Genomic DNA, 14,226 nt, shown 5'->3' on the forward strand with positions numbered 1-14,226 from the left:
AATAGTAGAGATGGATGAAAACTGGAACTATAGCAAAAAATGGTTACATGCATAGCAGTAAAGTTTTGGAAAAGTTTTCTTGCAGAAAAATGGTTCAAACATAAATAGGACATACATATTTGTAAACTGGAAACTTGATTTAGGAAATAAATAACCTTGATAGCAGAAACAAAGGTCGGAACAGCACAGAGAACAGTAACGAGAAGTAGGTAATTTGGAAACTTGATTGCAGAATGATAGATGTAGACTACACCTATGTAAGCGGGACAGAGCTTGGAAATAAAAGCTGGTAGTTGAATGGAAGTCAGGAGTAGCAGGAGATAATGAGACATCTGGCTGAATCTGAGAAAAGTGGAAAGTAAAGCAACTCCTGGCAGACACATGGTAACTGACAACACTGCTTTCTCAATACTCAGACAGCAAAGGTTTGCCTTAAAAAGGGCCTTGGATGAGGAGGTCAGAGGGGTTTGCCGAGTAATGACAGTAGCCTAGCACGATCACCACATAAAGGGCCAGCGATTAGAGAAGGAAGCAAGGCCTGGTGCTTGAGCCGGGACAAGTAGCAAGAATTTTCTATAACTGAATAGATGCTAGTAACTAATAGCCTATAGCCTAAATAAAAGCAAAAACAGGATTAAAGAAAATAAACATTGGCAGCATAAGGGTCATTTTATTCAGAGCATCCAGTTAAAAGTGGCAGCAAGTCATTAATATTTGAGTAACATTTTATATGTTACAATAATTGTGCGATTATCAGCTCATGTTAAAATCATTATCACATTTAAAGAGGTTGTCCGCTACTTTTACACTGATGGCCTATCCTTACGATATCAATGTCTGATCGGCTCGAGTCCAACACCCGGCACATCCGCCTCCTATTCAAATCAATAGGAGACGGATGTGCAGTACCCTGAGGCGGCCACTACAAGTAGACGGCCAGCTCCGCAAGTGAGTACTTCGGCCGGTGGCCGCCACCGATAACAGCTGATCGGCGGGGATGCCGAGTGTCGGACCCCAGTCGATCAGACATTGATGACCTATCCTGAGGATAGGTCATCAGTATAAAAGTAGTGGACAAACTCTTTAACCCTTTCACGACATATAAATACGTCATATGTTGAGTGTCTCCCTTTGATACGGGCTCCGGTGCCGAGCCAGCATCTTTTCTGGCACATGTCAGCTAACATGTGCTCCCCAACAGCTGCGGGTGGAATCGCAATCCAGCCGTAGCTGTTAACATGTTAAATGCTGCTATCAATCTCTGACAGCAGCATTTAACATGATCGCACTGGAAGCGCCTCACTAACTCCACCCATTGGCGCCCATGTCATATGATCGTGGGGCGCCGATGCGTTGGCATGACAGGAGACCTCTGTTGCTGTCATTGCCAAACTGTCATTGCCCAGCGGTCGGCGTTCATAGCAGATGAATATTTTCGCTACACGTAGCAGGGCTGTTGATCGCAGCCTCTAGTCTCCTAAGGAGACTATTGAAGCATGTAAAAAATAATAAAGAAAAGTTTTTAAAAATATTAATTTTTTTTCCCCATTCAAAATAGAAATTTATATATATATATTTTTACTACGATAGGATCTTACTTTCCCACACATAAGTAGACGAATGTCCCTTAGAGAAGTATTCACATTGATAGGGTCCTGATATTTTTGAGAAACGCCTTACCGCGGCTTCCAGGTACACATGAATTGGCCAATTTATGCGCTAAGATTTCTCATTTATTTCTATTTTCTACAGCAGTAATGCTATTCATATTTCATATATTTCATGTTCGCATACTTAGCGTTACAGAGTGCTGCTTTGTTTGTTAGGTGTATATGGAGGGAGCTGCTCCTGGTAAGCACCTGTTCACACCTATTTCTTGTTTTGGAAGTACCGGTCAGTTTTTTGTGTTTCCTGGAACCTGTAAATGTCAGTCGCGTCACTTGAGGTGGGGCTGATGGGGGCCCAAACCTATGTCTGACTTAAATGCCGCTGTCAGAGATTGACCGCAGCTTTTTATATAAACAGCAGCGATCAGAGCTCCGACTGCTACTGTTAGGGGCAGGCGCTGGATATGCTCCACACACCCTTAACACAATAATGACACAAATTGAGTCAAAATTATTTTTAGTATTTAAAGGAGGATTGCCATTTTAATTTAGTTGAGGGCATAAAAGTTAGATATGCCTTACCTCTCCGATTCAGTGGTGTTCTGACCTTTAGTGGTGGTCTCACCCGAGAATGCTCCATCCACCTATTGTATGAGGAACTACAGCAAGCCATTCACTACAGTTTTTGAATAATGCTGCAGTCCCTTCTTTTTCAGTACCAGTTCGGGTCCCAGATGTTCGAACCTCATGGATCATAAAGTGAGGTAGTACCCTAGAGAATATATACAAAGATGGAAATACCCCTTTTGCTTCTGCCCCCACCTGTTAAACGCATGCTAATTTTTTCAGGGACACTATAGCTAGAAATAGCATAGTTCCTAGTGCAAGACATTGATAATAGCCATGAAAACGACCATCAATGCCGCGTGCGCTATGCGGCATGATCAGTACAACGCAATATGTAGCTACAGTGACCTGAGGAAATTTAAAGAGTGAAATCCTAAAATTAATTAATTGAGCATCCTTCTGTTCTTGCTTTCGATTTTTTTCTTTTTTTATCACTCATTGTGAGGTTTATTGGGTTGGCCTCCTGATCTGGAATAAACGAGATGGCACAAAAGATATTTTGACATTACAGATAATCCATTTTAATTAGAATTATACAATGGTACAAAAGATGCAATATACATTTCTATACAAAACATTGCAGACATGTTAGTGGTGCACAATGAACCTATGTAAACCCACCGATCCCATCTTATGTAATATACTCAATGAGCCAAAAGTATATACCTCTGCAACCGCTATTTTATCGCTCCATAGCATCAAACATAGAAAATGTAGTAACTTTGTAAATGTTCTTGATTTTAAATCTTGTACCGTTTTGTGTATACAGCTCCTGTGCAGACCTGTGTGTCTCCATGGTTAAAGAGCTACAAGCCAAACCTGTGTAGTTTGATCCTGCAGTCTTGCCTCTAGACTGGTAAGGAATGGAGACGGCAGGATGAGACTACACGGCGGATTTGTGAGACACATAGCTCTGCACAGGAGCTGTATACAAAAAAAAAAAGTACAATATTTTTTGATGAAGACTATTTGCAAAGTTGCTTTATTTTTTATTGTTAATGTATAGTAGCAATAAAAAAAAAAAGTTGCAAAAGTCTACATACCCATTAAAGTCTTATCATATAGAAGATGGTAAAAGAAAGTTTCTCCAGTGTCGAGATCCATTATATTCCCCGATGATGTCAGATACGGAAGATGAATGATACAGCCGAATCTTCATGGTGTGGACACATTGCTGCTCTCCAAGTTCACGGCAACCCACTAAATATCTGATCGTCCAGTGCAAATCCAGTGCAGTATCCAGGAGCGGGCAAAACCATAATATAATATATACATCAGTATTTACAGACACTGAGGGGAATACGGAGCCAGACTCACATACACATGGACTATGGACGGATGATACACGATCGCCCGAGAGGACAGGAGAGGTCGATAAAAAGGTCATCAAGAAGAAGAAAGCTTACACCTAAAAGGAGAGTAAAAAGTTTAAAGAATTTATTAAACACACACAGAAACGTAGGAGCGCTTCTCCTTTAAATATACAAGAAAAAAAAGGAGATTTGTGTGTACTCACCGTAAAATCTCTATCTCTTAGCCTCTAATTGGGGGACACAGGACCATGGGTGTTATGCTGCTATCCACTAGGAGGCGACACTATGCATAATCTGAAAAAGATTAATGGTGGCTCCTCCTCTGCAGTATACACCCCTGGACAGCATCAGCCTTCTCCAGTTTTGTGCAAAAGCAGTAGGAGGAAATTAACATGGATAACATAACCATGCCTATAAGAAGGCAACTACGTACGAGCTCAAGTAAAAACAATGAGAACTCAACATAACGGCCCGGAACGGGCAACAGGGTGGGAGCTGTGTCCCCCAATTCGAGGCTAAGAGAAAGAGATTTTACGGTGAGTATACAAAAATCTCCTTTACTCTGTCGCCTCATTGGGGGACACAGGACCATGGGACGTCCCAAAGCAGTCCCTGGGTGGGAAGCAATGGACGAATATTGTGTAGACAGGCCCCTATAATTGGGGCACTGCCGCCTGCAGAACACGTCTGCCCAGGCTCGCATCTGCTGAGGACTGGGTATGAACCCTGTAGTGTTTGGTAAATGTGTGTAGGCTGGTCTAGGTGGCTGCCTTACACACTTGTTGCGCCAAGGCCTGGTGCCGAATGACCCAGGAGGCCCCTACCGCACGTGTAGAATGTGCCGTAATACCTGCTGGAAGAGGAGAATTTTTGAGGCGGTAGGCCTCTTGTATGGTGGATTTGATCCACCTGGCAAGGGTAACTTTGGAAGCTGGTAGACCCTTGCGGCCGCCTTCCAGAAGAAGGAAAAGAGAATCAGACTTCCGGAAGGGAGCAGTCCTAGACACATAGATACGTAATGCCCTGACAAGGTCAAGAGTATGCAGAGCCTTCTCCACTCTATGAACCGGGGCCGGACAGAGGGATGGCAGTGAAATTTCCTCATTTAGGTGGAAGTTGGACACAACCTTCGGAAGGAAGGATGGGACCGTACGGAGAACTACCTTGTCCTGGTAAAAAGCCAGGAAGGATTGTCTGCAGGAGAGTGCTGTGAGTTCAGACACCCTGCGTAGCGAGGTGATTGCCACTAGGAAAACCACCTTCTGGGATAGAAGGCGGAGTGGGACTTCCCTAAGGGCTTCGAAAGGTGTTTCCTGCAATGCTGTCAGCACCAGGTTGAGATCCCACGTTTCTAGTGGTCGTCTGTAGGGGGGAACCAATCGGGAAACCCCCTGAAGAAATGTCCTTACTTGCAGCTTGTTAGCAATGCGCCTCTGAAAGAGCACAGACAGCTGACACCTGGCTCTTAAGGGAGGCCAGGGACAGTCTGGCTTTCAGACCCGATTGGAGAAAACCAAGTACCCTGGGGAGGGAATAAGGGAATGGGGTCTGGCCACGAGATTGGCACCAGGTAAAGAAGGCTTTCCAGGTACGGTAATAAATCTTTGCAGAGGTTGGCTTTCGAGCTCTAATCATGGTTGCAATGACGTCAGGCGAGAACCCTGACTGGGTTAAAACCCAGGTCTCAATGGCCACGCCGTCAAATTGAGGGCCCCTGAGTTATGATGGTAGAACGGGCCTTGTGACAGAAGATCCGGGCGGTCGGGGAGACGCCAGGGGACGTCTGCTGTGAGCTGTATGATGTCGGCGTACCATGTACATCTGGGCCAGTCCGGTGCGATTAGGATGGTTGGAACTCCCTCTTGCTTGATCGTCCTCACCACTCTGGATATCAGGGGGAGAGGTGGAAAAATGTACAGGAGCTGGAACTGGGTCCAGTCCTGAACCAGGGCATCCGCTCCTAGCGCCCGCGGGTCGTGTGTTCTGGCCATGAAGTTGGAGACTTTGGCATTGAAGTGGGATGCCATTAGGTGCACGTCCGGAGTCCCCCAGCGATAGATCTGATGAAAAACTTCGGTATGGAGAGACCACTCTCCCGAGTCCATTCCCTGCCACCGACTGAGGAAGTCTGCTACCCAGTTGTCAACACACGGAATATGGACCGCAGAGAGAACCGAACCTGTGTCTTCCGCCCAGTGGAGAATGTGTGTCACTTCTCGCATCGCCTGGGCACTGCGGGTCCCCCCTTGGTGATTTACATATGCCACAGCCGTGGCATTGTCAGACTGTACTCTGATGTGAGAGGCTGCCAGTAAGTGATGGAAGGCTCTCAACGCCAGGAGAATGGCACGAAGTTCCAAGATGTTGATGGGCATGGTCGCTTCCGCTGGGGACCACTTGCCCTGTGCTCTGTGGTGTAGGTGTACCGCACCCCAAACCGTCAGGCTCGCGTTGGTGGTCAGAACTTTCCATTGACCCGTGAGAAAGGATTTCCCCTTTGTTAGTGAGGTTGGCTTGAGCCACCAGTGCAGGGACCTCCTGGTTGACGACGTCAACTGAAACTTCCTGTCGAGAGAAAAAGGGTTCCTATCCCATGACTTGAGGATGGCTAGTTGGAGGGGCCTGAGGTGAAGCTGGGCAAATGGGACCGCTTCTATTGCCGCCACCATCCTGCCAAGGACTCTCATGGCAAACCGGAGAGAACGAGGGGGTTTGCGAAGTAGGGTGCGGACTCCTAAATGGAGAGGCAGTGCCTTGTCCTTGGGATGGAGAACTAGACCCTTGAGGGTGTTGAATAACATTCCCAGGAAGGTCAGAGACTGACTCGGGGTTGGTGATGCGTTTTGTAGGTTGACTAACCAGCCCAGGCGACTCAGGATGTCGATTGTGATTGAGACGCTGAGTTCGCAGTTCTTGAAGGTGGGAGCCTTGACGAGGAGATCGTCCAGATATGGAATGACTACTATGCCTCTGGAGTGTCGGACGTCCATGATGACTGCCATGACTTTGGTAAACACTCAGGGAGCCGTGGCGAGTCCGAACGGGAGAGCTACGAACTGGTAGTGTTCCTGGTCGATTGCGAACCCGAGAAATCTCTGATGGGCGGGCGCAATTGGTATATGCAGGTATGCGTCTTGAATGTCTATGGAGGCGAGGAATTCTCCTTTCTCCATTGATCGAAGGGACTCCATACAAAAATGATGTACCCGTACATATTTGTTGAGCTGTTTTAGGTCCAGTATGGGCCGTACGCTGCCTCCTTTTTTGGGGACTATGAATAAATGTGAGTAGAACCTTTGGAAGCGCTCTGAAGTGGGGACCGGTACTATGATTCCTGCTTGAAGAAGAGAGGAGACCGCGTGGTGGAAGGCAAGAGCCTTGGCTGGCGGTTTTGGGGGAACAGACAGAAAGAATCTGTTTGGCGGGTTGGAAGTGAACTCTATCTTGTATCCTGAAGACACTAGTTCCCTGACCCACCTGTATTCTGTAATAGGCAGCCAGACTTGGTGAAAGAGCGAAAGACGGCCGCCTACGGGTGGAGTATCTTCCGGAGTCCGTGAGTCATGATGAGGAGGAATTGCGAGATTTTCCTCCTTTAAATTTTGACTGACTTGCCCTTGATTGCCAGGTCTTGTCCGACTTTTGCGTCGACCGCGAGTTGTCCCTGCGTGGAGCACGGTTGTTATTTTGTGCTGGTCGCGAGACGGACCAGCCGGAAGAGTTCTGAAAGGATCGGGATCGTGCTTGATTGCGCTTTTTGTAAGTATGTTTGGGCTTCAGTTGGGGGAGAGAGGTACTCTTACCCCCGGTGGTGTGGGATATCATGGTGTCCAACTGTTCACCAAAAAGCCGACCACTGAGGTATGGGAGGTGTGTGAGGGACTTCTTTGAAGCTGCATCTGCTTTCCATTCCCACAGCCAGAGGATACGCCAAATCGTGATGGCGTTTGATGCTATCCCCGCTGCACCCCTTGCAGAATCCAGAGCTGCATGGAGCATGTAATCTGCTACAACTGTTATTTGGGCCGCTTGGTCCGACAGCTCAGAAGCAGATACTTGTAGGCCAGTTTGTAAATTTTGGGCCCAGGCCAAGATGGCTTTGGCAGCTCAAACTGAGGCAAACGCGGGAGCCAGGGAGGCCCCTGCGGCCTCGAAAATTGAACGAGCCATGCGTTCCACCTGCCGGTCTGCTGTGTCCCTGAGGGTTGAGCTATCTGGCAGTGAAAGGAGTGTCTGTGCTGCTAGTCTGGAGACTGGGGGATCCACTTCAGGTGGATCTGTCCATGTTTGGTGACCTCCTGTGGGAAGGGGTACCGCGCCTCCAGATATTTGCGATTAGTAAACTTTTTCTCAGGTTGTGAGAACTGCTTTTTAAGGATCACTTTAAACTCTGGGTGGTCAAAGAAGACCTTAGGAGGTTTCAGGACTCCTTCAAAGGAAATCTTATGTCCTGGTGTCTCCAGGGGTGGGTCGAAGATGTCCAGCACCCGATGGATGGATGGATGAGATTAGATCATCAACTAGCACTGTATTGCCAGGGGGGATAGGGATTAGGGACCCTTCGGTTTCCTTGTCTGAGTCAGAATCACAGATGTCTTCCGAATCCTGTGTATCACTAAGGCGTCTCCTGCTGGGAGAACCGGAGCGGAGACCTTCTCTGGTCAGGGATGGCTGTGGGGATCTACATTGTCTGTCCCTGTCAGGGGACGGTCTAGATGAGCTGGGACTACGGTGTCTCTCACTGGAAGGGGACGACCGTGTGGTATGGGATGACGCAGATGAACGTGACCTGTGGGTCCGCTTGCGTCCTGACCTAGACGTGGATGTGCCCGTGCCATCATGACCCCGAGTGGAACTCTCCCTTTGCTGAGTAGTGTTCACAGCCGAGGCATGACTCTGCAGAGCCTGAAGCAATGTGGATGTGAGGTTATCTATAGACTGCGTCATAGATTGCGACATCTGAGTGACCCATTCCGGTGTGGTATTAGGCACCGAAGTATTGGCAAGGGCTTCATGGGGCTCTGGCACAGCAGTCTGCATGCAGTCCTGGCAATGTGGATACGTACTGCCACTAGGGAGAGTATTACTGCAGGCTGTACAGAGAGCATAATAGCAGTCCTGCCTGGTTCTCTTGGACCTTGAGCCCGACATAGTATAGAGGGGTGGCTATGCAGAGGGGGCCAGCAATGCAGAGAAGCTTATAGGATTCACAGCCGAGTGACAGACTCCAGCTGTGATTTTACCCCACAAGTGTGCCTCTTAAGTCCAGCGCCGTAGATCCACAATCCTGTGCCCCCCGGAGACTGGCTGCCGACCGGTAACTGCAGGGTTAATGATCCTTCAGCAGATAATGGCTGCCAGAGTGTGGAGAAGAGCTGAAAAGGGCGGCAGTATGCTGAAAAAAACGCGCCCTTTCAGTTCGTCTCTGCCCTTTCTATGACACTGTATAGTGTCATATTCGTCATCTGGGGTGCGGAGAGTGGGCGGCAGCTTCGGCTAGGCCAGAGCCGCGGTGTAAATTTATATCCTATGCCCAAAAGGGCTCCAGGCTGGCGCGGTAGTCCGGGAAGGGGGGGGGGGTGCCGGATCTGAACCGGACTCCCCCGGTTTTAACGGCAGAGATGGCGGCGGGGGTATCAGCGTAAGGGGGGGCCCTTAAAGGGTCCCCCTGAGGCACCATAGCACTGGTGCCAGCAGAGATACAGGGCTGGGAAGGCCTGTATCTCTGTATGCCTTGTCTGCCTGCACTGTCCCCCGGCCCCAACAGGAGTCTGCAGCAGGGCTGGGATTCCTGGAAATCTGTGCAGAGTGTCAGCTACTGGGAGCTGCAGATTGCTGCCTGCACAGGCCCTACCTGAGGTGTCTCAACCTAATACCCCCCAGAGGGGGGATTAGGGAGGGTGCTGCTGTCACCATCAGGGGGCTGTTATCCTCGCCTCGACCTCAACCCAAAGACCAAAAGGAATTGGGGAAGGAGGGGGGTCTCGACTTCGGACCAGCACACTAGGGGCTGGGCAAGGAGAGACATGGTAAGGAGACGTCTCGACTTCAACTGTGCACCCCATAAAAGGGGGCAGAGGAAGGAGCCATGCCGGGAGTCTCGCAGGAGACCCACTTATCTTCATCTGTAATTCCGTCGGAAAAATAAAAATCGGAAAAAAATGGAGTAAAAATCTTTAGGTGTGCCTCCTTGTGACACTAAGCAAACACTGAAGATGGCTGATGCCGTCCAGGGGTGTATACTGCAGAGGAGGAGTCACTGTTAATCTTTTTCAGATTAAGTGGACAGCAGCATAACACTCATGGTCCTGTGTCCCCCAATGAGGCGACAGAGTAATAAAAAGATTATTCCCCTTTAAATAGAAATAAAAGGGATTCCGGTAATCTGAAGTATTCACCAATCTTGGAGAAAGGTGATATATTATAGATCTGTGGGGGTCAGACTGCAGAGACCCCACCAGTCACCAGAAAGTGGGACTTTGGTCCTCTGTTTGATTGGAGCAGCGCTGCACCTGTTCAACGCAGCTCTCATTCTCAGTGGGACTTCCGAAGATAGCAAAGTACAGAGCAACGCCATCTTCGGCCGTCCCGTTCATGGTGCCTGCGTTTAGGGAATAACTCATTACCAGAATACTAAGGTAACTTCCGTTTTATATTGAGAAAAAAAAATTTAATGAAAAAAAAAAAATAAAAACTTCCTCCTAATATAAAAAAATAAGAGTACTTCCCCTTTAAATAAAAAAAACCCACAAAACTTTAAAAATACAAAAAACTAATTAAAAAACAAACAAACATCATGATGTGATGGCCTCAGAGTTCCTCTCTAGCTCCCTCTGTGGTGGTTGGTTAGCAGTGTTTACATTATTTAAATACACAAGGAGGCTCCGGCTGAACAAGCCTATAAGTGATTTATTTGCGTGCTGGTGTGCATGGGATTTTGTGTGGGTCCGGGTGTATCATTAAAGATTTGTAGAGGACTAGGGAAAAGTCGGACGGCAGTATAAGGCTATGTTCCCACAAGGAGTTTTTGGAGAGTTTTTTTTATGCTGCGCATTTAAAAAAAAAAAAAGAGGTTGTGTGCCATCACAGTCCAGTCCCATATACTTTCATATGGCAGAGCTGTAATACCAGACACCACCTCATGTCAGGTGTGGCGCTTTGTGAAAGAAAGCTGTCATGTGTTTAGTATAGATGTGGTAGTAGTGCAAGGAGGCGAGGAGATGACGCTCAGACGCCAAGTGAGTGTAGGACGCACAAACCTTCTGCATCTGCGGTGGGAGTTCGTCTTCAGAGCCTTCCTCTGGCACGGTCTCTGGATGACGGCTGCTTTGAGTATCTTCGCTCCATCCACCCATGGGCTGGCGAGCCAAGTTAGATGGGGCTCTCTGCATTGATCCAAAGTCTGTATAATGTTTTAAAAAAAAAAGAAGAGATCAGCCAATCAAAAATGTAATAAATCTGTGTCCTGAAACGCGTTAGATCTTGTATCTTTATCAGTTTTTCATAAATGAAGATCCAGCCGCAAGATCTTCTTTCTACACAATCCATACCTGTGCTGGCACTGAACCTGTGGGCACTGATAGGTGGCATCCGATCCTCCCGCAGCATTGCAGACGGTGAGGGGCAGCTGGCAGAGGTGGGCAAGTTTGATGTAGTGTTAATCAGTCCATCCCCCGACACACTGTCTCCGCTCTCATCGCTCTCCTGCCTGTGCCAGATGTGCCGGCCCGGGGCCATACGAGTGTGCTGCTGATGCAACTAGCGGACAGAAGGAAAGAGTTTAGTTGCACTGAAGGTATCACTTGACACTGGAGAAACGGTAAGGTTTTAAATATTACAGTTAGGACTGTCCCGAATAGGATCACCGTGACGTGGTGAGATGGCTTTTGCATTATTTTGATTAAAATGATGTTAACTAAGTACCTTATTTTATTTTCATGGACTATTGCTGTTTGTTTATTGCAGGGTATTTGCATATTATGTTTCGGTCTTTATTTTTTTTCTGTTCAGTGGCCAGGTGTGAACATGCATGTATCAGCGTGCACTAGTAATGTGAGAGCAGTATTACAGCCGGATTATTGTAGTAAGTGTACTAATGTAATCGTAGTAGGATAACAGTAGTAATAGTCAGTTGTGTAGTAATAATAGTGTAACGGTAGTGATGCAGCAGAAGTAGTAGTATAATTCTGTAGAATTAGTAGTAGTGATGTAACAGTGGTATTGTAGATCAAGTAGTAATAGTAGTGTAGTGGAAAGAAGGTTTCCCTTTTTCGGCGCTTCCAGAGGACAAGGATGGTTAAAGATGAATTATTTTTCTCAATCTCAGATTTATTCTAACATTTTTCTAAGAACAAAGTTTGTTCGAATAAATCTGATATTGAGAAAAATAATTTTCCTTTGCTGGTAATATTTATTGTTCAATAAAATGTAACTTTTTAACATTAATTGGACCACATCTCTGTTTGTTTTGTTCTTCTGCTTCTTTTGTATATATTTACCGAGGGTCTTTTTTTCCTTACACGTTTGGTCTAACACACATTTGTATATTTATACTGCAATAGATTATATACAATTATCTATATTTATCACATATGATGACTTTTATATGTAGGTACATATGTGTGTATATGTGTATCCTTTGATATTCCCTCTTAATTAGTAAAGGAAAAGTGTAATAGTTGAAAAAAAATTAAATAGAAGTGCAAAAGTAGTAGTACAATTAGTAGTGCAAATGGGATAGATTAATTGCAGCAGTGCAACAGTAATATAACTAAGTAAGAAAATAGTAGAAGTGCAATAGTAGAAAGTTATTATTATTATTTATTATTATAGCGCCATTTATTCCCTGGCGCTTTACATGTGATAGGGATATACATAGCAAAAACATTTACATAATCTTAACAAAACAAGTCAGCGACTGGTACAGGAGGAGCGAGGACCCTGCCCGCGAGGGCTCACAGTCTGCAAGACTGTAAAGTTGTGCATTAGTAACAATAGTCTACTAGTAGGACTGCAGTGGTGTAAACATAGATGTGTACAGTAGTAGTAATAATAATATAGTAATAATGTAGTAGTAGTGTAGTAATACGGGTTATAACACCACTTACTTCGTGCATGTACAGCGCGTGCAGACTCATCTCCATAGAGGCGTATTCAGACAGGGGCCCGCTGGTCATGGGGCCTTCCCATAAGCTGCTTCCGAAGCTGCTATTCCTAAAATCAAGACTATAAGAACATAATATTGGAACAAACAGAACATTCCGCTCAGATGATTCAGCCATAAACGGGGCCATTATTTGCTGTATTTAGGATTAGGGCTAATTTAAGAAGCTATATTTAAATGACCCCAACGTGTCCGTATCACACGAGCACATACAGTACAGACCAAAAGTTTGGACACACCTTCTCATTTAAAGATTTTTCTGTGTTTTCATGACTATGAAAATTGTACATTCACACTGAAGGCATCAAAACTATGAATTAACACATGTGGAATTATATACTCAAAAAAATTGGGAAAACTTTGAAAGTGTCCCCAAGTGCAGTTGCAAAAACCATCAAGCACTACAAAGAAACTGGCTCACATGAGGACCGCCCCAGGAAAGGAAGACCAAGAGTCACCTCTGCTTCTGAGGATAAGTTTATCCAAGTCACCAGCCTCAGAAATCGCAGGTTAACAGCAGCTCAGATTAGAGACCAGGTCAATGCCACACAGAGTTCTAGCAGCAGACACATCTCTACAACAACTGTTAAGAGGAGACTTTGTGCAGCAGGCCTTCATGATAAAATAGCTGCTAGGAAACCACTGCTAAGGACAGGCAACAAGCAGAAGAGACATGTTTGGGCTAAAGAACACAAGGAATGGACATTAGACCAGTGGAAATCTGTGCTTTGGTCTGATGAGTCCAAATTTGAGATCTTTGTTTCCAACTACCGTGTCTTTGTGCGACGCAGAAAAGGTGAACGGATGGACTCTACATGCCTGGTTCCCACCGTGAAGCATGGAGGAGGAGGTGTGATGGTGTGGGGGGGCTTTGCTGGTGACACTGTTGGGGATTTATTCAAAATTGAAGGCATACTGAACCAGCATGGCTACCATAGCATCTTGCAGCGGCATGCTATTCCATCCGGTTTGCGTTTAGTTGGACCATCATTTATTTTTCAACAGGACAATGACGCCAAACACACCTCCAGGCTGTGTAAGGGCTATTTGACCAAGGAGAGTGATGGGGTGCTACGCCAGAAGACCTGGCCTCCACAGTCACCAGACCTGAACCCAATCGAGATGGTTTGGGGTGAGCTGGACCGCAGAGTGAAGGCAAAAGGGCCAACAAGTGCTAAGCATCTCTGGGAACTCCTTCAAGATTGTTGGAAGACCATTTCCGGTGACTACCTCTTGAAGCTCATCAAGAGAATGCCAAGAGTGTGCAAAGCAGTCATCAAAGCAAAAGGTGGCTACTTTGAAGAACCTAGAATATAAGACATATTTTCAGTTGTTTCACACTTTTTTGTTAAGTATATAATTCCACATGTGGTAATTCATAGTTTTGATGCCTTCAGTGTGAATATGCAATTTTCATAGTCATGAAAACACAGAAAAATCTTTAAATGAGAAGGTGTGTCCAAACTTTTGGTCTGTACTGTACATGGGGCCACGATAACCCAAAGTCACCAGCTTG

General features: G+C 46.2%; 1 protein-coding gene across 9 annotated transcripts in view; it reads right to left on the reverse strand.

Moving 5' to 3' along the window:
* Positions 1–2,729: 2,729 nt before the first annotated feature.
* ATG9A (autophagy related 9A) overlaps positions 2,730–14,226 on the reverse strand; it is a 39,091-nt gene continuing 27,594 nt past the window's right edge. For 8 of the 9 annotated variants that reach the window (XM_073647313.1, XM_073647310.1, XM_073647309.1 and 5 more), the window contains 4 exons: positions 12,655–12,772; positions 11,098–11,305; positions 10,807–10,949; positions 2,730–3,642 (listed from right to left, as the gene is read on the reverse strand). In XM_073647313.1, coding sequence (XP_073503414.1) covers positions 3,637–3,642; positions 10,807–10,949; positions 11,098–11,305; positions 12,655–12,772 — 475 coding nt within the window. In that variant the 3' untranslated portion in view covers positions 2,730–3,636. The remainder of the gene's footprint in view (positions 3,643–10,806; positions 10,950–11,097; positions 11,306–12,654; positions 12,773–14,226) is intronic. The other variant, XM_073647314.1, reaches the window with a different exon arrangement.

Source organism: Phyllobates terribilis, unplaced genomic scaffold (genome assembly GCF_046119375.1).
Source record: "Phyllobates terribilis strain yellow unplaced genomic scaffold, ASM4611937v1 Scaffold_9__5_contigs__length_417890890, whole genome shotgun sequence".
In the NCBI taxonomy this organism is placed as follows: Eukaryota; Metazoa; Chordata; class Amphibia; order Anura; family Dendrobatidae; genus Phyllobates; species Phyllobates terribilis.